The following is a 23472-nucleotide window of genomic DNA, read 5'->3' as shown; positions in this document are numbered from 1 at the left end:
TAAAAAGATCCTATTTTATTTATTTGTCAAAGAGAGAGAGAGAGCACAAGCAAGCAGAGCGGCAGGCAGAGGGAGAAGCAGGCTCCCTGCTGAGCAGGGAGCGGGATGCGGAACTTGATCCCAGAACCCTGGGATCATGATCTGAGCTGAAGGCAGGCGCTTAACTGACCGAGCCACCCAGGCATCCAGTACTTCTGTTTTTAACTTTTTGAGGAAACCTCCGTACTGTTTTCCACAGTGGCTGCACAAGTTTGCATTCCTACTAACAGTGCATGAGGTTCCTTCTTCTCCACATCTTTGCCTTCTGTTGTTGTTTCTTACGTTGTTGATTTTAGCCATTCTAACAGGTTTGAGGAGATAACTCATTGTGGTTTTGATTTGCATTTCCCTGATGACGAGAGATGTTGAGCATCTTTTCACGTGTCTCCTGGCCAGCAGGATGTCTTTGGAAAATGTCTGTTCATGTCTTCTGGCCATTTTAAATTGGATTGTTTGCTTTTATTTTATTATTATTATTATTTTTGGTGTTGAGTTATATAAGTTCTTTATGTATTTTGGATAGTAATTCTTTATGGATATGTCATTTGCAAATATCTTCTCCCATTGCGTAGGTTTGTCTTTTTGTATTGATTATTTCCTTTGCTATGAAGAATTGTTTTATTTTAACGTAGTCCTAATAATTTATCATTGCTTTTTTTTCCCTTGCCTGAGGAAATATATCTAGAAGAATGCTGCTATGGCCAGTGTCAGAGAAATTACTGTCTGTGCTCTCTTCTAGGATTTTTTTTTTTTTTTAAGATTTTATTAATTTATTTGACAGAGAGAAAGATCACAAGTAGGCGGAGAGTCAGGCAGAGAGAGAGAGAGAGAGAGAAGCAGGCTCCCGCTGAGCAAAGAGCCCGATGCGGGGCTCGATCCCAGGACCCTGGGATCATGACCTGAGCCGAAGGCAGCGGCTTAATCCACTGAGCCACCCAGGCGCCCCTCTCTTCTAGGATTTTTTATGGTTTCAGGTTTCCTATTTAGGTCTTTAATCCATTTTGAGTTTGTTTTTCTGTATGGTGTAAGAACATGATCCATTTTAATTCTTTTACATGTAACTGTCCAGTTTTCCCAATACCATTTGTTAAATAGACTGTCTTTTTCCCATTGCGCATTCTTGGCTTTTTTGTCAAAGATTAATTGACCAAATGATCGTGAGTTTATTTCTGGGCTCTTTATTCTGTTCTGTTGATCTATGTGTCTGTTTTTGTGCTAGTACCATACTGTTCTCCTTACTACAGTTTGTAGTATATCTTGAAATCTGGGATTCTGATAGCTCCAGTTTTTTTTTTTTTTTTTTTTTTTTGACGGAGAAGGGAAAGAGAATGAGCGGGTCAGGTTGGGTGCAGAGAGAGAGAGAAGCAAATTCCCCACTGAGCAGGGAGCTCGATGTCACGGGGCTCCATCCCAGGACCCTAGGGTCATGACCTGAGACAAAGGCAGATGCCTAACTGACTAAGTCACTCAGGTGTCCCGTGATACCTCTAGTCTTGTTCTTTTTCAAGACTGCTTTGGCTATTTGGAATCTTTTATGCTTCCATACAATTTTAGGATTATTTGTTATAGTTTTGTCAAAAATGCTATTGGTATTTCATAAGGATTGCAGTAAATTTGTGGATTGCTTTGGGTAGTATGGACATTTTAACAGTATTAGTTCTCCCAGTCCATGAGCATGGAATATCTTTCCATGTGTTTATGTCATCTTTAATTTTTTTTATCGTGTTTTGTAGTTTTCAAATTACAGATCTTTCACCTCCTTGGATAAGTTTATTCCTAAATATTTTATTGTTTTTGGTGCAATTGTAAATGGGATTGTTTTCTTAATTTCCCTTTTTTTGCTGCTTTATTGTTAGTATATAGACATCCAAAGGATTTCTGTATATTGATTTCGTATCCTGAAATTGGTTGATCTTGAATAGCTGGGATGGCTACCCAAGGAACAAGAGTAAGAGTAGGAAAGGAAGAGAGGAAAAGGGTAGGAAGGAGAAGGGGGTATGTCAGGAGCATGCATGGTTTGGTCCTTAATGGTTTGTTATATCCTTACAACAACTGAAAAAGTGAAGGAGGATGGAATGTTTCCTTTTAAAAAATTTTTTTAAAAGATGTTATTTATTTATTTGACAGAGAGAGAGAGTGAGAAAGAGACAGCGAGAGAGGGAACACAAGCAGGGGAAGTGGGAGAGGGAGAAACAGGCTTCCAGCCAAGCAGGGATCCAGATGCAGGGCTCCATCCCAGGAGGCTGGGATCATGACATGAGCTGAAGGCAGACACCCAACGACTGAGCCGCCCAAGCGCCCTGGATGTAGTATTTCCCAATAGGCAATCAGTAGATAAGGGAAAATTTTCTTTTCTTTCTTTTTATTGAGATAGATGACATATAACATGTAGGTTTAAGGTATGCAGTGTGTTGATAGGCTATTTATATATTGCAATATGATTATCACCATAGGATTTTATAATATCAGATCTTATAACATAGTCTTTAATCTATTTTGAGTGGTATAAGAAAGGGTCTAGTCATTTGTCTGCTCGTTGTCCAGTTTTTCCAACACCATTTATTGAAGAGACTATGCTTTTGAGTACTATGCCATTGAGTATTTGTGTCTCCCTTATCAAATATTAGTTGATTCTAGGGGTGCCTGGCTGGCTTACTTGTTCTTGATCTTGGGGTCATGAGTTTCAGCCCCACATTGGGCATAGTAATTGCTTAAAAAAATTAGGTGATTGTGTATGTGGGGCTTTATTTTGGGGTCTTAATTCTATTCTGTATTTGTGCCAGTACTGTACTGTTTTGATTACTATAATTTTGTAGTGTAGTTTGAAAACAAGAAGTATGATACCTTTAGTTTTGTTCTTGTTTCTTAGGATTGCTCTGGTTATTCTGGGTCTTTTACAAATTTTGTTTTCCCTGTTTTTTTTTTTTTTTTAATTAAAAATGTCACTGGAATTTTGATAGGGATTACTTTATAAATGTCTGTTAGGTCCATTTGATATAATGCATGTATGGTCCAAATCCAGTAGTTCCTTGTTGATTTTCTGTCTGGATGATCTGTCCATTGCTGACAGTGGAGTATTGAAGTCCCCTACTATTCTTTTATTGTTGTCTATTTCTCCCTTCAGTTCTGTTAGTATTTAATATATATGTTAATATATTTAGGTGTTCTGTTGTTGGGTTGGTATATATTTATGATTGTTACATCCTCTTGATGAATTGACCTCTTTATCATTCTATAATGACCTTTTTTGTCACTTGTTACTGTTCTTGACTTAAAGTTTATTTTGTTTCATATAAGCATAACCAACCTCTCTTTCTTTTGGTTTTTACTTGTTTGGGATATCTTTTGTCATCTCTGCTTTCAGCCTGTGTGTGTCCTTAAATCTGAAGTTACCTTTAGTCCACCTATTTTTTTTTGGGGGGGGGGTCCTTTAAAAAAAAAATCCATTCAGCTATTATTTGCCTTTTTCTTGGTGAATTCAATCCACTTATATTTAGAGTTATTTGTTGATATATAAGGACTTAGTAATGCCATCTTATTAATTGCTTTCTGATTGTTTTATATTTTCATAGTTTCTTTTTCCCTCCGTTTATGCCTTTTATAAAGTGGTGTTTTTCTGTAGTGGTATGCTCTGTTTTTCCTTTCTTTCTCTTTTGAATCTGTTCTGTTTTTGCATTGTGGTTACCATGGGATTTATATAAAATATCTTATAGATAAAGCTGTCCCTTTTAACCCTATAACAACTTAACTTCAGTAGCATACAAAGCTCTATCTACCCTTTTACTGATGTGGGACTTGATCCCAGGGTCCTGGGATCATGACCTGAGATGCAGATGCTCAATGAAGGCAGATGCCCAACTGACTGAGCCACTCAGGCATCCCTACAATTACAGTTTTCTAAATCTGACTGTATGTTTCTCTTTACTGTTCTGTAGAATACTTTCATATATTCTCATGTCACCAATTAGTTTCTTCATTCATTCAGTTTGAAGAACTCTTTTCAGCATTTTTGCAAGGCAGATCTAGTGGTGATACACGTTCTCAGCTTTTGTTTGTCTGAGACAGTCTTCATTTCTCCTTCATATTTGAAGCTAAATTTGCCAGACTCAGTGTTTTTGGTCAACACTTTCTTTTAACACTGAATATGTCATTTCACTTTTCCTGGCACCGAGTTCTGCTGAAAAACTTGCTGATAGCCAAATGGGTGTTCCTTTCAGATTACAGTCTTTTTTCTGGCTGCTTTTAGGATTCTCTGTGTTTGTTTTTGACAATGTTATTATATTTTGTCTTGAAGAAGGTTTTTCTGCATTGAGATAATTGGGTGATCTATTAGCTTTGTGAACTTGGTCATCCAGCTGTATCCCCAGGTTTGGAAAGTTGACAGCTTTTATCTTTTTATTTTTTAATATTTATTTTTTTATTTTTTGGGAAGATTTTATTTATTTATTTGACAGACGGAGATCACAAGTAGGTAGAGAGGCAGGCAGAGGAGGAAGCAGGCTCCCTGCTGAGCAGAGAGCCCAATGTGGGGCTCCATCCCAGGTCCCCAGGATCATGAACTGAGTGAAGGCAGAGGCTTTGACCCACTGAACCACCCAGGCGCTCCCTGTCTTGTCTTTTTAAATAAACTTTCTGGCTCTCTGTTCTTTCTCAAATCCTGATTATTCTAATAGTTGTACATTTAATGTTATCCTGTAGATCATATAGGCATTCTGTGTTCTTTTTCATTCTCTTTTTCTTGTTCATTTCTGATCAGGTTATTTCAGAGTTTTTGTTTTCCAGCTCACTTATTATGTCTTCCATTTGATCTCCTCTACATAGAGATGCTCTCTATGGCATTTTTCATTGCATTCATTGCATTTCTGTTTACTTCTTTTTTATGATTTCTCTCTCTTTGTAGATTTCTCATTTTGCTGATGTACTTGGTTGAATTGTTGAGTTTCCTTAACCAGCTATTTTGAATTCTTTATCAGGTAGCTTGTTAAATTCTGTGCCTTTGAGTTAGGTTATTGGAAGATTATTGTTATCTTTTGGTGATGATGTGTTTCCTGGATTTTTCATGTTCTTTTAGGTTTGCATTGCTCTTTTGGAGGCAGATACTACCTCAAATCTTTGCTAGTTACCTTCAAATGGGGTAGACTGTTCGTCCTGTAGTATCTGGGGTTTACTTCTCCTTATGTGGCTATGTCTTCACCACATTTTCGCTTCTTCATGTGACACAATTCTTAAGCTCTTATCTCTTCTCTGAGTCTTATAAACCACCAGGCTAGCTGTTGTTAACTTCTTTTGTTTTCTAGAAAGTGGCATTATAACTCAAGTTTCTGGTTTCTTCTTTGCTGATAGATATTAGTCTGTTTTTCTGATAGCACTCATTTATCAGACTTACACTTGCCACCTTACCTGGGAAGTGTATGCCAGGAGCTGTTGCAGAGTCAGAGAAGGTGTGAGTTTAGTACTCAGGGTGTTGGGCTGCTCGTGGGCTCGGTGGGGAGATTGTCAGGTGAGGTTCTCCCATAGGCTTATGGACCACCTTCCTGCTAAAGTTTTGAGCACAGTCAGCAGGAACTGCATCCCTTCAATGCCCTTTGATATTCTCATTTGCCTTTTTCCTGATCTTCTCCCTCCCACCAGTCGTGGAGGTCCAGCCTCAGTACTCTGGGTGCTGCCAGAGAGTAATGGGTTTCCCCACTGGCATCTCACTCAACAGGGATGGCTGGGCATTAACTCCCACTCTCCTTTTCCTGCTTGGGAGAGGGTGCTGTGAGAGTTCATCTGCACTGTGTTGTGTTGGGGAGGGATTGCACCAGCAGAGTTTCTGATTACCACTCCATGACACCACCAGGGGCATGCTGGAATCTCCTGCTCTAGGGAAAGCTGGATTTCCATCCATTCTTTTTTATTCCTGACTGTGGCCATAAGGGGTTGGGGTAGGTTCACTGGCTCTTCTGCAGCCTATGCTGAGTCTGTCTGCCTATTACCGGATGCACATGTGGGTGAGGCGCCTCAGTCCCTTGGCATCTGGTGCTGTTCCCCACAACTCCCACAAAGGCCCCTTTGTTTGTGGACAGATGCCTGTTGAGTTGTTGAAAGGGGAACAGAAAAGGAATGTCTTAGGCTGTTACATGCTGATGTCAATTCTGGTAAGACAAAATTTTCAGTCATTTTTGTTCCCTCTATTACTTTTTTTTTTTTTAAGGATTTTATTTATTTGAGAGAGAGAGAGAGAGAGCGTGCGCACGACCAGGGTGGGGGCAGAGGGAGAAGCAGACTCCCTGCTAAGCAGGGAGCCCCATGCGGGGGATATTTCCTGGGATTCCAGGATCATGACCTGAGCCGAAGGCAGATGCTTAATCAACTGAGCCATGCAGGCACCCCAAAAGACTATTTTAAAAAAGATCTTTTGTTTTTAAGTGATCTCTACACCTGACATGGGGCTCAAACTCACAACCCTGATATCAAGAGTTGCATGCTCTATACCAGCTGAACCAGCCAGATGCCCCAAAGAATTTTTTAGAAAAGTTTTACGTTTAAAGTGAAATTTTGGGGTACGTGACTGGCTCAGTGGGTTAAAGCCTCTGCCTTTGGCTCAGGTCATGATCCCAGGGTCCTGGGATCGAGCCCTGCGTTGGGCTCTCTGCTTGGTGGGGAGCCTGCTTCCCCCTTCTCTCTGCCTGCCTCTCTACCTACTTGTGATCTCTCTCTGTCAAATAAATAAATAATCTTTAAAAAAAAAAAAAAGAAAAAGTGCTCCATATCACTCGGCATCAGGGAAATACAAATCAAAACCACAATGAGGTATCACCTCACACCAGTTAGAATGGCTAAATAAACAAGTCAGGAAATGACAGATGTTGGCGAGGATGCGGAGAAAGGGGAACCCTCCTACACTGTTGGTGGGAATACAAGCTGGTGCAGCCACTCTGGAAAGCAGCATGGAGGTTCCTCAAAATGTTGAAAATAGAACTGCCCTATGACCCAGCAATTGCACTATTGGGTATTTACCCTAAAGATACAAACGTAGTGATCCAAAGGGGCACATGCACCCGAATGTTTATAGCAGCAATGTCCACAATAGCCAAACTATGGAAAGAACCTAGATGTCCATCAACAGATGAATGGATCAAGAAGATGTGGTATATATACACAATGGAATACTATGCAGCCATCAAAAGAAATGAAATCTTGCCATTTGCGACAACATGGATGGAACTAGAGCGTATCATGCTTAGCGAAATAAGTCAAGCAGAGAAAGACAACTATCATATGATCTCCCTGATATGAGGAAGTGGTGATGCAACATGGGGGCTTAAGTGGGTAGGAGAAGAATCAATGAAACAAGATGGGATTGGGAGGGAGACAAACCATAAGTGACTCTTAATCTCACAAAACAAACTGAGGGTTGCTGGGGGGAGGGGGTTTGGGAGAAGGGGGTGGGATTATGGACATTGGGGAGGGTATGTGCTTTGGTGAGTGCTGTGAAGTGTGTAAACCTGGTGATTCACAGACCTGTACCCCTGGGGATAAAAATATATGTTTATAAAAAAATAAAAAATTTAAAAAAAAATTAAAAAAAAAAGCAAAATTTTTTTTTTTATTATTAAGATTTTTAGTTTAATTCCAATGTAGTTAACATACAGTGTTATATTAGTTTCAGGTGTACAATATAGTGACTCAGCAATTCTATACATAATTACTCAGCTCATCATCATAAATGTACTCTCTTATCCCTTTCAGGTGTTTCACCCATCACCACCACTTTTCTTCTGATATGCTTTATTTATTATTATTATTTTTTAAGATTTTTATTTATTTATTGGACAGACAGAGATCACAAGTAGGCAGAGAGGCAGGCAGAGAGAGAGGAAGGGAAGCAGGCTTCCCGCTGAGCAGAGAGCCCGATGCGGAGCTCGATCCCAGGACTCCGGGACCATGACCAGAGCGGAAGGCAGAGGCCCCAACCCACTGAGCCACCCAGGTGCCCCTGATATGCTTTATTTTAAACAAGTACCTTCATTAAAGTTTTTTTTTTTTTTCAGCAAGAACTTAAAGCATATTTCAGAAGACATGGTTATAAAAGATGTATATAAAACATTTCATCCAAGAAAAATAGGATAAAAATTTTCTTCAAGTACACACAGAAGAATACCCTGGTAAAATCATAAAAACAGACATAACAAATATTAAAATTTATGGAAATTGAAATCATACCAAGTATATTTTTCAACCACAGTGGTACAAAACTAAAGATCAACAATAAAATAAAGCTGAAAAATCTACACTATAAATATTAAATATTTAATATGCAAATATTAAGCACTATACTACCGCAATTGACCTAATAAGATAGCAATTAGCAAAGCAAAATTTATCTCAAAACAAAAGGAAAAGACAATATTCCAAAACCTATGGGATGAAGCAAAAGCAGATGTTAGAGTGAAATTTATGCTATAAGTGTTTGTATTAAGAAAAAAATTTGAGGGGCACCTGGGTGGCTCAGTCAGTTAAGTGTTTGACTCTGGCTCAGGTCATGATCCCAGTGTCCTGGGATTGAGCCCCATGTCAGGTTCCCTGCTCAGGGGGCAGTCTGCTTCTCCCTCTGCCCCTCCCCCCAACTTGTGCACTGTGTTTCCCAAATAAAGGAATTTTAAAAAAATATTTTATTTATTTATTTGGCAAACAGAGATCACAAGTAGGCAGAGAGGCAGGCAGAGAGAGAGAGGGAGAAGCAGGCTCCCCGCTGAGCTGAGAGCCCAAACAGAGGGCTTGATCCCAGGACCCTGAGATCGTGACTTGAGCTGAAAGCAGAGGCTTAACCCCGTGAGCCACCCAGGAGCCCCTCAAATAAATAAAATCTTAAACCAAAAAAAAAGGGATGCCTGGGTGGCTCTGTCAGTTAAGTGTCTACCTTCAGCTCAGGTCATGATCCCAGTGTCCTGGGATCAAGCCCCATGTGGGGCTCTCTGCTCAGTGGGAGCCTGCTTTTCCCCCTCCCTCTGCTGCTCCCCCTGCTTGTATGCTCTCTATTTCTCTGTCAAATAAATAAATAAAAAAGAGCATAAAAATTAAAAAAAAAGTTGAAATAAACAACTTTACACCTCAAGGAACTAGAAAAAGAAGAAACTTACCTAATGTTTAGTAGAGAAGGAAACAAAAAATATAAGAAACAAATAAATAGAGACAAGAATAAATAATAACAAAATATTGAAAATAATGATCTGTTTAAAAAAATATATATTGGCAATGGTTTGATTACATTAAGAAGAAACAGAAGACTCAAAAACCAAAATGAGAAATGGAAGAGAAAACAATACAACAGATACCCACAGAAACACATTGTGTGGTAACAGATTACTATAAACAATTATATACTAAAATATCAGATAACTTAGGAAAAAACTCAGATAAATCCTAAAAACCCAGAATTCACCAAGATTGAATCATGAATCTTGGATCCAAGAGATAGAAAATCTTCTTGGACCAATAATAAGAATGAAGATTGAATTAGGAATCAAAAATCTCCCAGCATAGAAAAGCCTAAGACCTCCTGGTTTCATTGGTGAATTCTACTAAACATTAAAATACATAATAAATGACAGTCTTTATCCAAATGTTACCAATAGGGGGCTCAGTCGTTAAGCTTCTGCCTTCAGCTCAGGTCATGGTCCTAGGGTCCTGGCATTGAGCCCCACATCGGGCTCCCTGCTCAGTGGGAAGCCTGCTTCTCCCTCTTCCACTCCCCCTGCTTGTGTTCCCTCCCTCGCTGTGTCTCTCTCTGTCAAATAAATAAATGAAATCTTTAAAAAAAAATGTTACCAATAATAGAATAGAGGGAACACATTCAAAATCATTTCATGAGGCCCGTATTACCCTGGTAACAAGCAAAGAAAAACAATACAAGAACCAGGGTATTTGGGTGACTCAGTCGGTTTAGTGACTGACTCTTGATCTCAGCTCAGGTCTTGATCTCAGGATCCTGAGTTCAGGCCTCACAGTGGGCTCAGTGCTGGGCATGGAGCCTGCTTAAAAAACAACAACAACAACAAACAATACAAGAACAAAAAAATCTACTTTTTCCAATAAAGAATTGCTACTCAGACTGAATTTTCTGTTGATATCTATTTGCATCTACCTCCACGCCCTCATTCTCAATCTGCAGGTGTCTTTAGGTCTAAAATGAATCTTTCGTAGGCTTAAAGCAAAATTGACAGGAAATGTTTTGTGCTGATCTCAGCCTTTGAATTACCACTCTTGTTGCTGGACTGGCTCTTGTGGTTCTTACTATGACTGCAAGCAGGAAACCTTGAAAAACAACAACAAGTTTTATTATTCATAGGTTCTGGAGGGCATACATCACACCTGGGGCAACACAGTGAGGTCATAGGTAGAGAAAGAGATAAAGAGTGTGAACCTGGGGTTCTGCTATTTTGGGGGGAATCTAAGGACAGGGGCCTGGGGTTTCACGGGTTCACTCTTTATTGGTGAATTTAAAACATAAAAGTGGAATTTAGAACACAGGAAATGGTCACTTATCTAAATCTACCAAGATCTCTAAAGCAAAGGAGCCTGTTGGGGGAGGTGGTGACCTGGCTCTTTGTGTAGTCTTGTGGCTGGCATTGTGTTTTTCTGTGATAGGGGTCTTAGAAGTGGCTACCTCTTTGAAGTGCATGCCTTAGCAATCAAAACTGAGGTCAAAATTCAGGCACTTGGATTATGGGGGGGGGGAGCCCAACAAAAACAAAAGCAACTACCAGGGCTTACACTGTAGTAGGAAGATTACAGAGATTTCCCATATACTCTTGGTCCCTTTACATCTTAGCCTCTCCCATCATTATTATTTGCCAGAATGGTACATTTTCTTTTTTTAACATTTTATATATCTATTTGACAGGGAGAGAAAGCAAGTGAGCACAACTAGGGGGAGCAGTGGGCACTGGTAGAGGGAGAAGCTGGCTCCCTGCTGAGCAAGACCACGGAATCATGACCTGAGCCCAAGGCAGGTGCTTAACGACTGAGCCAGCTAGGCACCCCTGGAATGGTACATTTTTTTAACCAAGGAAAAACCTACCTTGACCTACCATAATCATCCAAGGGCCATAGTGCACCACCCTAGGGTTCTCTGTTGGTATTGCATATTCTATAGGTTTAGACAAATGTATAATGACATCTGTCATTATAGAAATGACAGATATAATTATACATTTAGTAATTCATTATAATTATATAATTATATATATAATAATTCATTATAGTAATCATACGGAGTATTTTTTCTCCTTAAAAATCCTCTCTGCTTTGTCTGGCATTTCCTTTTTTCTTTTTTTTTTTTGGTAGGGTTTTTAAATTTCATTTTATTATATTTAAATTCAAGTAATTAGCATACCGTGTATTTTTAGTTTCAGAGGTAGAGTTCAGTGATTCATCAGTTGCATGTAACACCTAGTACTCATTACATCAACTTAATGCCCATCACCCAATTATACCAAACCCCTACCCACCTCCTCTCCAGCAACTCTCAGTTTGTTTCCTTAAGAGTCTCTCATGGTTTGTCTCCCTCTCTGATTTCATCTTTATTTTCCCCTCCTTTCTCTTTGATTCTATGTTTTGTTTCTTAAATTACACATATGAGTGAAATCATATAATTGTCTTTCTCTGATTAACTTCTTTCATCTAGCATAATACCCTTTAGTTCTTCTATCCACATTGTTGCAAATTTTAAGATTTCATTTTTTATGGCTAAGTAATATTCCATTATACATGCATACCACATCTTCCTTATCTGTTTATCTGTTGATGGGAATTTCTATAGACTAGCTTTTGTGGACATTGTTACTATAAATGTTGGGGTGCAGATGCCTCTTTGGATCACTGTTTGTAGGCTTTGGATAAATACCTATTAGTGCAATTGCTGACTTATAAGGTGTTTCTATTTTCATCTTTTTGAGGAATATCCATATGGTTTTCCAGAGTGGCTGCACCAGCTTGCATTCCCAACAGCGTAGGAGGGCTCCCCTTTCTCCACATCCTGCCAATGTCTGGTTCATTTTAGCCATTCTGGCTGGTGTGAGGTGGTATCTCACTGTGTTTTTGATTTGTATTTCCCTGATGCCTAGTGATGTGGAGCACTTTTTCATGTGTTGGCCATTTGGATGTCTTCTTTGGAGAAGTGACTGTACATGTCTTCTGCCCATTTCTTGATTATATTGTTTATTCTTTGGTGTTGAGTTTGGTAAGTTTTTTAAAGATTCTGGATACTAGTCCTTTATCTGAAGATGTGCACATATCTTCTCTCATTTGGTAGGTTGTCTTATGGATTTGTCAACTATTTCCTTTGCTGTGCAACAAAGCTTTTTATCTTGATGAAGTCCCAATAGTTCATGTTTGCTTTTGTTTTCCTCGCCTCCAGAGACATATCTAGCAAGAAGCTGCGGTGGCTGAGGTCAGAGAGGTTGCTGCTTGTGTTCTCCTCTAGGATTTTGATGGATTCCTATCTTACATTTAGATCTTTCATCCATTTTGAGGTTATTTTAGTGTATGGCATAAGAGAATGGTCCAGTTTTGTTCTTCTACATGTAGTTGTCCAGTTTTCCCAACACCATCTGTTGAAGATACCATCTTTTAAAAAAATGTTTTTAAAGATTTATTTATTTGACACAGAGAGAGAGAACATGAGAGAGCACAGCAGAGGGAGCAGCAGAAGGAGAGAGAGAAGCCGACTCCCTGCTGAGCAGGGAGCCTGATGTGGGGTTTGATCCCAGGACCCTGGGACCATGACCTGAGCTAAAAGCCTACGCTTAACTGACTGAACCACCCAGGTTCCCCGAGACCATCTTTTTTCCACTGGCTATTCTTTCTTGCTTTGTTGAAATTAGTTGAGCATGGAGTTGAGAGTCCATATTTGGATTCTCTGTTCTTGGCATTTCTTTTCCATTCTTTCTCGGAATTTCCACCTCCTTGCATTGCCCATCTGTTCTTTCATGTAGTCTGCTTTTTCCCTTTGAGGTCTTAGCATATAAATCATAGTTGTTTTAAATTACGGGTCTCATTATTCCTACAACTCTGTCATATCTGAGTCTGCTTCTGATTTTTTTAAAAATGATTTTATTTATTTGTTTGACAGAGATCACAAGTAGGCAGAGAGGCAGGCAGTGGGGTTGGGGGGAAGCATGCTCCCTGCTCAGCAGAAAGCCCAATTTGGGGCCCAATCCCAGGACCCTGAGATCATGACCTGAGCCGAAGGCAGAGGCTTAACCCACTGAGCCACCCACTTGCCCCTGGTTCTGATGTTTGATTTGTGTTTTCAAGCTATGTTTTTTTTGTTTTTTAGTATGTCTTATAGTTTTTTGTTGAAAGCTGAATGTGATGTACTGAGTAAAAGGAGTTCTGATAAATAAGCTTTTAGTTGTGAGATGGTGAGGTGTGGGAGAAGTGAAGTGTTTTATAGTCCTATGAGTAGGTCTCAGTCCTTTGGTGAGCCTTTGCTACTGGACTATGAATTTCAGAAGTTCTTGTCAGGGGCGCCTGGGTGGCTCAGCTATTAAATGTCTGCCTTCAGCTCAGGTCATGATCCCAGGGTTCTGGGATCAAGCCCTGAATTGGGGTCCCTGCTCAGTGGGAAGCCTGCTTCTCCTTCTTCCAATCCCCTTGCTTGTGTTCCCTCTTTTGCTCTCTCTGTCAAGTAAATAAATAAAATCTTTAGGAAAAAAAAAGTTCTTCTCAGTCTTCACCCTATACAACTCGAGTTGGATAGATGGTTAGAATGGGCTGGACCTGGGTATGTCCCTTACCCCAGTTTGGTTAGGTGCTGATGAAACCCAAAGAGATTAGGCTTTGGTAAAATAGTTTCTCTTAAGGGCAGACCTTGTCAAGAACAGAATGTTCTGTTGTATTTCCAAATGATTCCTTTTCTTCTTCTTCTGCTGGAACCATGAGGGTTTTTTTCCCCGCTGATACTGACTGTGGGAACCTGATTGAGCTCCTGGAGGTAAAATTCATAGAAGCGTGGAGATCTTCCTGTGACTTTATTCCTCATCTTGATTTCACTGTGTTACAAAAAGGTAGCTCTGTAAAAGTAGTGAACTCTGATTTTTGAAGCAATGTCATCCCAAGTAGTTTTATTAAAGTTAAACTGAAGCAGAGGTGCATTTGATTGATATAAGGAAATTTATTATAGCTGTCTGTGGTTTCTGTTTTTGTGTTTTTTTTTTTTCTCTTCAGTACTTGGACCATGAGACTGTTTCAGCTACATTCATCGACAGTAGTGGACAGTTTGTTTCCTCCCAGGTGACAGGAGTTAACCGGAATCCTTACTGTGGCTATGAGCATCAGACTCTGTCTAGCCGGGAGCGCATGGAGGAGGACTCCTTGCTGGCTGCCCTACAATGGCAGGTGCCTGATGTGGGTCCGGTCCCCTTTCTGAAGAGCACTGACCCTTCTTCCAGCTACTTTGTTATCTTGAACTCTGCAGCCTTCTTCAAGGTGGGAAGCCAGCTAGAAGTGCTGGTTCACGTACAGGATTTTCAAAGAAAGCCCAAGAAATATGGTGGAGATTACCTGCAGGCCAGAATCCACTCACCTAAGTTGCAGGCAGGGGCTGTGGGCAGAGTGGTAGACTACCAGAATGGGTTTTACAAAGTATTTTTCACTTTGCTGTGGCCGGGCAAGGTTAAAGTGTCCATATCTCTTGTCCACCCTACTGAAGGGATCAGAGTTCTTCAGCACCTACAGGAAGAGAAACCACACAGGGTCTATTTCAAGAGTCTCTTCCGTTCAGGAAGAATTTCTGAAACCACGGAGTGCAATGTGTGTCTTCCTGGGAATCTGCCCCTGTGTAACTTTACAGATCTCTACACTGGAGAACCCTGGTTCTGCTTCAAACCAAAGAAGCTCCCATGCAGTAGTAGAATTAACCATTTCAAAGGTGGATACCTGAAGGGCCTTCTAACTGCTACAGAGAATGCTTTCTTCCAGAGGTACGTGCTCCTTGTTCTAGGGGCTAATTTAAGGGTCCTTTCCCACTGTTTTTGTCCCAGTTAGGAGACTTTCTTGTTTTGGTTATTTCCTTCATATATTTCTCTGAACATGGCCCAGTTTGGGAAAGGTAGTGAATAAGAAAATATTTGTATTTTGTGAATAGTTTTTATTTATTTATTTTTAATTTATTTAGGTTCTTTTTATTTTTTAATTTGTTAATTGTGTGTGTGTGTGTGTGTGTTTTAAGTCACAGGTGTGCAACTTTACTTCATTAGTTAAATCCCTTATGATAAATAACAGAATTAAGTCAGAATTAAATATATATACATGTATATTTACTTCAAAGAAAAATGGAAAAAGGAAAACCTCAAAACCAAAGTGTATTGCCCTATTAAGAATATCTAATGTACATCAAAGAATTGGAAAACAGGTATTTTTACCAAAGTACAATGTCACTAGGACATATGAATTGTAATTATAAAACCAAGTTTGGAAACACAAAGGGACCACTGGCAGGGACACAGAACAATGAGCAGGTGCTGTGGGAGTAATAGCTTCTTTTTATTTTTAAGTAATCTTTGCACCCAACGTGGGGCTTGAACCCCTGAGATCAAGTTGCATGCTCCACTGACTCAGTGACTAAGCCAGCAAGGTGCCTCCTTGTGAATAGTTTTTAAAAAGTGAAACTAAGACCTTATTCCAGTTCAAATTAAAGGCTTTTTTACCCTCCTATCTGTGTTTTACTTCAGAACTACATAGCACATCTAGAGCTGTCTAAGAAAAATAACTTATTCACAGAACAGATAAAAAAATCATCCAAGAACTAGAGGTCTTATAGTCAGGCTAGTGGTTTAGCTTCATGTCTAATAAAATAAAAAAAGAAGTTCAATTGGCATATTATCAGTTGTTAAAATCATATAAACATGTATTGATAGAAAAAAGACTATGGGGGTGCCTGGGTGGCTCAGTTGTTAAACATCTGCCTTTGGCTCAGGTCATGATCCTGGGGTCCTGAGATCGAGCCCCGCATTGGGCTCCCTGCTCCACAGGAAGCCTGCTTCTCCCTCTCCCACTCCCCCTGCTTGTGTTCCCTTTCTCACTGTGTATCTCTATCAAATAAGTAAATCTTAAAAAAAAAGAAAATAGACTGAATATGATAACATTGCTGGGTTGATTTAATGATAAGAATGGAAAGCTAGGAATATCATAGCCAACTCTATTTTTAAAATTAATAGTTGAAATTTTTGTTTTACTGTGTACAAATTTGTTTTTGAACAAAATTATAAAACTTTTTCAGTATAATGATCAATATATGGAATAGTGTGCAGATTAGAATGTATATGGGATCAGTTCAAATTAAGATGTTTTCTTCAACATCCCATGTAGTTCTGAAGTAAAATAGCATACCTAAGGAAAAAAAGTTAGAAAGCGTATGGCCAAAATGTCCCATTATTTGAAAGAATGTAGAAATGTCTTTTATTTTTTAATGAAATACATAATTTAAAAAAATATTCCCTGGCAGAGGGGTAGTTTTGTTGAGCACATCTAGGCAACCCTAAAAAGTTTTATGTTTTATGTCCTCTCTTTCCTCAGTGGGGGAGAAGTGCCTACCATAAGGTATATAAGGCTACAGGAGCTTCTACAATAAAGGCCTTTGATTTTTCACTTCTGGAGTCAGCTTTTGGTCTGACCAGTTTTGTTTTTGTTTTTTTTTAAAGATTTTATTTATTTATTTGAGAGAGAGATCAGAAGTAGGCAGAGAGGCAGGCAGAGAGAGGGAAGCAGGCTACCCTCTGAGCAGAGCCATCATGACCTGAGTCTTGGAAGGCAGAGGCTTAACCCACTGAGCCACCCAGGTACCCTGGTCTGACCAGTTTTAAATACTTTATTTGGTGGATCCATGCCATGCTGTTAGAAGGCCAGCAGAGGGAGCACTACTCAATGTATTTCCTGCTACTTCAGTGTAGAGAAAAACTCTGCACACAATGACTTTAGCTTTAGTTTATCTTGGGTTTGATGTCAGAGAAGCTCTTTATCAGTGAGGTCAGGAGATTATTTCAGTTCTGTGTACTTTTTGCCAGTGTGTGAACACTGCTCAGTTACTCCCCTTTTAGAGTTGTGTTGTCAGTCCACTTAGTGGCTTAGCAAAACAGAGGAAGTATAGCTTGTAATTTATTGAAATTTCATGTGGAAAAAGTAGGAAAAAGGCTAGAAAATTTTTAAAATTTAAGAATATTCCTGACACCAAATCCTACCATTAAAAACCAGAAAACACCTATGAGTCATGAAGGATGAAATAATGTATGTCCCTGTCCTTACTTGCATATCCTGGATAAGTCTAGCTGATGGCTCTTTGTAGGAGAATCACTTTGTGGTAGAATCATTAGGAAATTCTAGTTCCTCGAAGTTTTCTGGGAAAATAGTGTTGAGGTGGCATTTTTGGAAACTAAACATTTGATAGTACTGATGCTGATTTTATTTTTTGCATTGTTTTCTCTGTTTTGTACCAGCTAAATGAGGAGAAAAAGCAAAAGATTGAAACTGATCTTTTGAGGTGTTCTTGGGTGTACTGTTTTGAGTGCATGGCCTGAATATGTTAGACTGATAACCATTTTTACCTTTCTTGCTTGGTGGCTTATAACATTGCTTAATTCAGAAAGGATTAAGAAGCTTTGGTTCTCTAAATTACAACTGGACAATTAAAGTGCTCTCATCTTTGGTTCTTCACTCCTAAGGGGAAAAAGTGTTGGTTTTAGAAAGAACAATACTTTGCTTAAATGATCTTATTAGTATAAAGGAAGGCCTTTTGAAAGAATGAGCTTCTCATGTGAAAAGCTTCCCATATATTTCCAGCATAATTTAATCTTTTTCTTTCTAAGTTTGTGTTTAAAAAAAACCTTTTGAGTCATTAGAAACACTACAGGAATAATAAGAATGACCATCCACCTGTTTGTTACTTAGATTTACAGTTGTTACTATTTTGCTACATTTGCTTTCTCTTGCTTTCTCTCTGTAGGTGGATGTCTGTGTAATTCCCCCCACCCCCATCCCCTACCTCCCACCATTTGAGAGTAAGTTACAGACATCATGGTGTTGCACCTCTCAGTATGAGTCTCCTAGCACATGCACTCTCCAGTATGTAACCAGAGCAGAGTTATCACACTTAGGGCATTTATCACTGATACAATACTGATATCTAATACGTAGTGCTTACTCACGTTTCTCTGGTTGTTCCAGTAATGTCCTTTGTGGCTGTCTTTTTTATTTTATAACAATGTATCTATTTATTTTATAGAGAGAGAGAGAGAGTATGAGCATGAAGCAGATGAAGAGGGAAAGACAATCTTAAACCGAGTCCACTAAGCCGAGTCCACATTCACACAGGGCTCAATCCCACCACCCTGAGATCACAACTTGAGTGAAAACCAAAAGTTGCGTGCTCAAGTGCCTGTGTCACCCAGGTGCCCCTTTTTATTTCTCAAAAGGATTTACTTATTTATTTTTGTTTAATTAATCTATGTTTTTGTTTTTTACTTTTGGTGGCGCAGTAGGTTTAAGCGCGTAGGACTCTTGGTTTCTGCTCAGGTCCTTATCTCAGAGTCTTGAGACCAAGCTGGGTGTCATGTTCCATGCTCAGCGTGGTGTATGCTGAAGACTTTCTCTCCCTCTCTCTACGCACTCCCGTCCCCCACTCTCTTTCTGTCTCTCTCTCAAAGAAATAAATCTTAAAAAGAAAAAAAGAGACTTATTTTAACTACTCTAACCTGTGATCATACATAGTGTGTTTAGTTAGCTCTTTAATCTCTTTTAATTTGGAAGAGGTCTCTAGCTTGTTTTTTTGCAATATTGAGAATTTGGGTTGGGCTCTGCTGTCAGCAGTCTGTTTGTCCCTCTCCTTCCCCCTCTCTGCTGCTCATACTTTCTCTCTCTGTCTCTCAAATAAATAAATAATATCTTTTTAAAAAGTTTTAAAAATAATTTTGATGTCATTGTTTTGTAGGTTGGCCCTTAGTTTGGATTTGCTCCTTTATTGTTTCTCCGTGACCAAATTGATATTAAACATTTTTACAAGAAAATTACAAGGGGGAAATTTTCTTCTTTTCTTTACCTCAAGGCTTTCTCATGAAAGTGATCTATTTATGCTATTTTAGAAGTCATGTCTTCTCTTAAATGCCACTTATTTAAGCCATTTTCTAGTTAGTGCTCGATACAGTTGAGCCTGAAAACCACAGGCATGGGGGGCTCCAATCACCCGCAGACTCTGTCCGAAATCTGCTCTAATTTCTGACTCCCTAAAAGCTAAATTACTGATATCTGACTGTTGACAGGAACCCTTACAGTTGATTAACACATATTTCATATGCTACATATGTTATGTACTGCATTCTTACAGTAAAGTAAGCTAGAGAAAAAATAATAAGGGACATTTACAGTACTGTACTGTATTTATTGGAAGAAATCCACTTATAAATGGACCTGCACAGTTCAAATCCATGTTGTTTAAGGGCCAACTGTACTGCCCTTCTTTGTTTTTTTATTTCTCTCCCCCATTAGAATGTCAGTTCCATGAAGGAGGAGATGCTGTGTGTTTTGTGTACTGTTTTATCCCTGACATCTAGGACAGTGCCAGGCACATGGTAGAAGCTTAAGAGTTATTACTCTTTATTTTTTCTAGGTTTATTTATTTATTTGAGGGAGAGGGGAAGAGAGAGAGAAAGCACATGCAGTAGGAGGGGCAGAGAGAGAGGGAGAGAGCATCTTAAGCAGGCTTTGTGCTGAGCAGGAAGTCTGACTTGGGGCTCAGTCTCATGATCCTGAGATCATGACCTGAGCCAAAACCAAGAGTCAGATGCTTAACTGACTGAGCAACCCAGGCACCCCAAGAATTATTTATTTTATTTTATTAAAAAAATATTTTAATTCCAGGGATCCTGGGTGGCTCAGTTGATTAGGCGTCTGCTTTTGGCTTAGGTTGTGATCTCAGGGTCCTGGAATCAAGCCCTGCATCAGGCTCCCTGCTCAGCTGGGCGCCTGCCTCTCTGTCTCCTTCTGCCTGCTCTCCTTGCTTGTTCTCTCTTTCCTTCTCTGTCAAATAAATAAATAAAATTAAAAAGAAATTAGAAAGTTAGCATTTTATTTTATTTGTTTTTGGTCTAAGCATAGGAGGTAATTATTGTGACCCAGTTTCTGGCATAGTTATAGCAAGTTTTCAGTACTTTCCCCCTGGACTCGACTCTCCCCCACTTTCTCACACAGCCCTCCATCAAATATTTTCCAAGCCTGGACTCTAGTCCAGGGCCTGTGCTAAGTGCTGAAGACAAAAGGTGAGTGAGACATAGTCTGTGTCTTTGAGGAGTGTATGTCTTGGAAAGAGACACTCCAGAGTCATAGTAATGATGAACAGAGTATGGCAAGCACGTATCTGGGGACAGGTGTCTTCAGTAGGGACTTGTCTCTGTTCTGGGCAAGGCCTAAGGAATCTGACATGTAACTTAATTCTACAAGGATTTGTAGCCTGAAAATTAGATAGTGACATTCTCATCAGTGTGAGCCATTTTTTGAGTCCAAGGGGAATAAGTAATTCGGACCAGAATTTGTCATTTTGGAGCTTATACTGTCACTGGTAAGCAGTGAAAAATTAAAAACCTATTTAATTTTTATTCACTTTATATATCTATATAACCTGCTTATTATAAGAGACATAGTTTATGAATTGTGCTGATTAACATTTATAAGGATATTTCATCTTAGGGTTCTGTGAAATCATACCTGTTTTTTTATTTGCAAATGAAGATACACATATATAAGAAAATAAATGTTCTTGAATCTAAGCTTGTACTGTTTTATTCCTTCTAAAGTGGTGTCAATATCAAAATGCCAATCAACTCCAGTGGACCTGATTGGGTGACTGTGATTCCCAGGAGAATAAAAGGTAAAAAGGAATGAGCATGATGATTTGTTGTTTTTCTTACTAAATGGGTGAGGCTCTCTGGTTTCACTAATGTTATAAAAACTTTTTTCCTCCTTTTAATATGCCGTGGACATTAAATTAGTATGCCATGGATATACTTCTGGGCACAATTGAAAATACTGAAAGAGCTTTTTGATTAAAATAAATCAGACCTTATGTGTATGATCTTGGGCTTTGCTATTTATACTCCTGTAAAAGTCATCTTCTTCCTCCTTTCCCCTCTCTGATTGGCTCCTCAGGAGCCTTCAGTGCTACACTGTCCAATATGGTAGCTACTTTGCTATTTAAGTTAATGAAATAACTAAATACAAAAATAAAATAAAGTCTAAAATTTAGTTTTTACGTCACACATCTTCAGGAGCCATGTGTAGTTAGTGGCTGCCATGTTGAACGCATTTTATTTTATTTATTTATTTTTCTAAAGATTTTATCTATTTGTTTGACAGAGACAGTGAGGGAGGGAACAGATGCAGGGGGAACAGCAGAGGGAGAGGGAGAAGCAGGCTTCCCGTGCAGCAGGGAGCCTGATGTGGGGCTTGATCCCAGGACCCTGGGATCATGACCTGAGTGGAAGGCAGACGCTTAACAACTGAGCCACCCAGGTGCCCCGTGGACAGCATTTTTGATAAAATGTACCCATTATTGCAGAATTTCTGTCAAATATCAGTGCACTAGAGATACTCAAGAATGTGTATAAAACTGTCAGGAATTTTTGAAATCAGAAGCATCGGGTTAGTTAATGGCAGTTTTCTCAAAGTGTGATCTCTGTGTTAGCAACATTGACATTCATGCAGACTTGCTAGAACTGCAGATACTCAGGTCTTATCTCAGGCTACTGAATCAGAAACTCTGGGGTATAGGGCCCAGGAATCTGTGTTTTAACCTTCTAGGTGATTTTGATTCATTGGTATGGGATATTAAAAGTAAGACAATGAAATTCTGGAGTAAATGTGTGTGTGTGTATATATATATATATATATATATATATATATATATATTTTTTTTTTTTTTTTTTTCAGAGTAGATGTAAATAGCTATGGTGACTTTTAGGAAGAAAGGATGAATATTATTAAGGAAGCTTATGCAGATGGTAGGCTTAGTCCTTTTAGCTGCTGAAAGCATGTATGTATAGTCCCCCATACACAGATATTGCAAACACTGATGCCGCAGGGCCAGAGTATATAATACATGTGAATCTAGTCATATATGAAACATCATCAGTGGAAATACTTTTATTTGCCTGGGCCTCCCCCTCCGTATTATCCCCCACAGTCCTGCACCCTTCACACTTGTGTCTGACACCTCAGGAGGCCCCGTCCCACTACCACATCTACCCTTCTCTGCCACAGTCTCAACCTTCTGCCTAGCCTGCCTTGTCCCTGGGTGTCTAATGGGATAGTCAATGACTGGAGCTTTGGATGGTTTATCTGCATCTGACAGGTCTTGGTGTTCAGCCAAGAAGTGGTTGTAGGTTTGTGATATACTGTTCTGTTTAGAGAGAAGACAGATTTAGTAACCAGTGAGACTTTTGATGGATTTTTATTTTTATTTATTTATTTTTGAGATTTTATTTATTTACTACAGAGGGAGAATGAGTGTGGGAAAGGGTAGAGGGAGAGGGAGAGAGACAAGTAAACTCCTTTTTGAGCAGGGAGCCCTTTGCTGGGCTGGGTCCCATGCCCCTGAGATCATGACCTGAGCTGAAGTCAATCACTTGATGGATTTTTTTTTTCCCCCCCCAGAAGGGAAATCTTTTTTTTTTTTTTTTGAAGATTTTATTTATTTGTCAGAGAGAGGGAGAGAGCACAAGCAGGGAGAGCAACATACAAAGGGAGAAGCAGGCTCCCTGCTGAACAGGGAGCCCAGTGTGGGACTCAATCCCAGGATACTGCTATCATGACTGGAGCTGAAGGCAGATGTTAAACTGATTGAGCTACGTAGGCATCCCATCCCCTTGATGGATTTTTAGAGTAGGAAAGGAACCATAAATCAATAGGAGCATAATAGCCTGGCTTTGAGAAGACCATCTCAGAGCTGGAACAGAATTGGAGAGAAAAGAGAAGGGCAATTGCTTTATATAATTAGACCCAGTTTAGGAGAACTTCACTGCAGTTCACACTTGTTACCAGCAGGGTGCACTCATGGGCTAGCATCCTTCTCTTCCTCCCTCTTTTTTTTTTTTTTAAAGATTTTATTTATTTATTTGACAGAGAACACAAGTAGGCAGAGAGGCAGCAGAGAGAGAGAGAGAGAGAGAGAGAGAGAGAGAAGCAGGCTCTGCACTGAGCAGAGAGCTCAATGCGGGGCTCAATCCCAGGATCCTGGGATCATGACCTGGGCCGAAGGCAGAGGCTTTAACCCGCTGAGCCACCCAGGCACCCCTCTTCCTCTCTTTATCTTCCTCCCTTCTTCCTTCCTTCCTCTTTTTTTTTTTTTTTAAACACTGTTTTTTTGGTTTTTAGATCATTTTAAACTTACATATGAGTTACAGA

General features: G+C 39.4%; 1 protein-coding gene across 5 annotated transcripts in view; it reads left to right on the top strand.

Moving 5' to 3' along the window:
- The window catches only part of NXPE3 (neurexophilin and PC-esterase domain family member 3), a 46594-nt gene that overhangs the window by 10956 nt on the left and 12166 nt on the right, over nt 1-23472 (top strand). For all 5 annotated transcript variants that reach the window (XM_059164273.1, XM_059164275.1, XM_059164272.1 and 2 more), the window contains exons 4-5: nt 14254-15008; nt 20868-20941. In XM_059164273.1, coding sequence (XP_059020256.1) covers nt 14254-15008; nt 20868-20941 — 829 coding nt within the window. The remainder of the gene's footprint in view (nt 1-14253; nt 15009-20867; nt 20942-23472) is intronic.

This window comes from Mustela lutreola, chromosome 2, assembly GCF_030435805.1.
Source record: "Mustela lutreola isolate mMusLut2 chromosome 2, mMusLut2.pri, whole genome shotgun sequence".
NCBI lineage: Eukaryota > Metazoa > Chordata > Mammalia > Carnivora > Mustelidae > Mustela > Mustela lutreola.
Note: the sequence above shows the minus strand (reverse complement) of the source record. Positions and strands in the feature narration are given on the sequence as shown.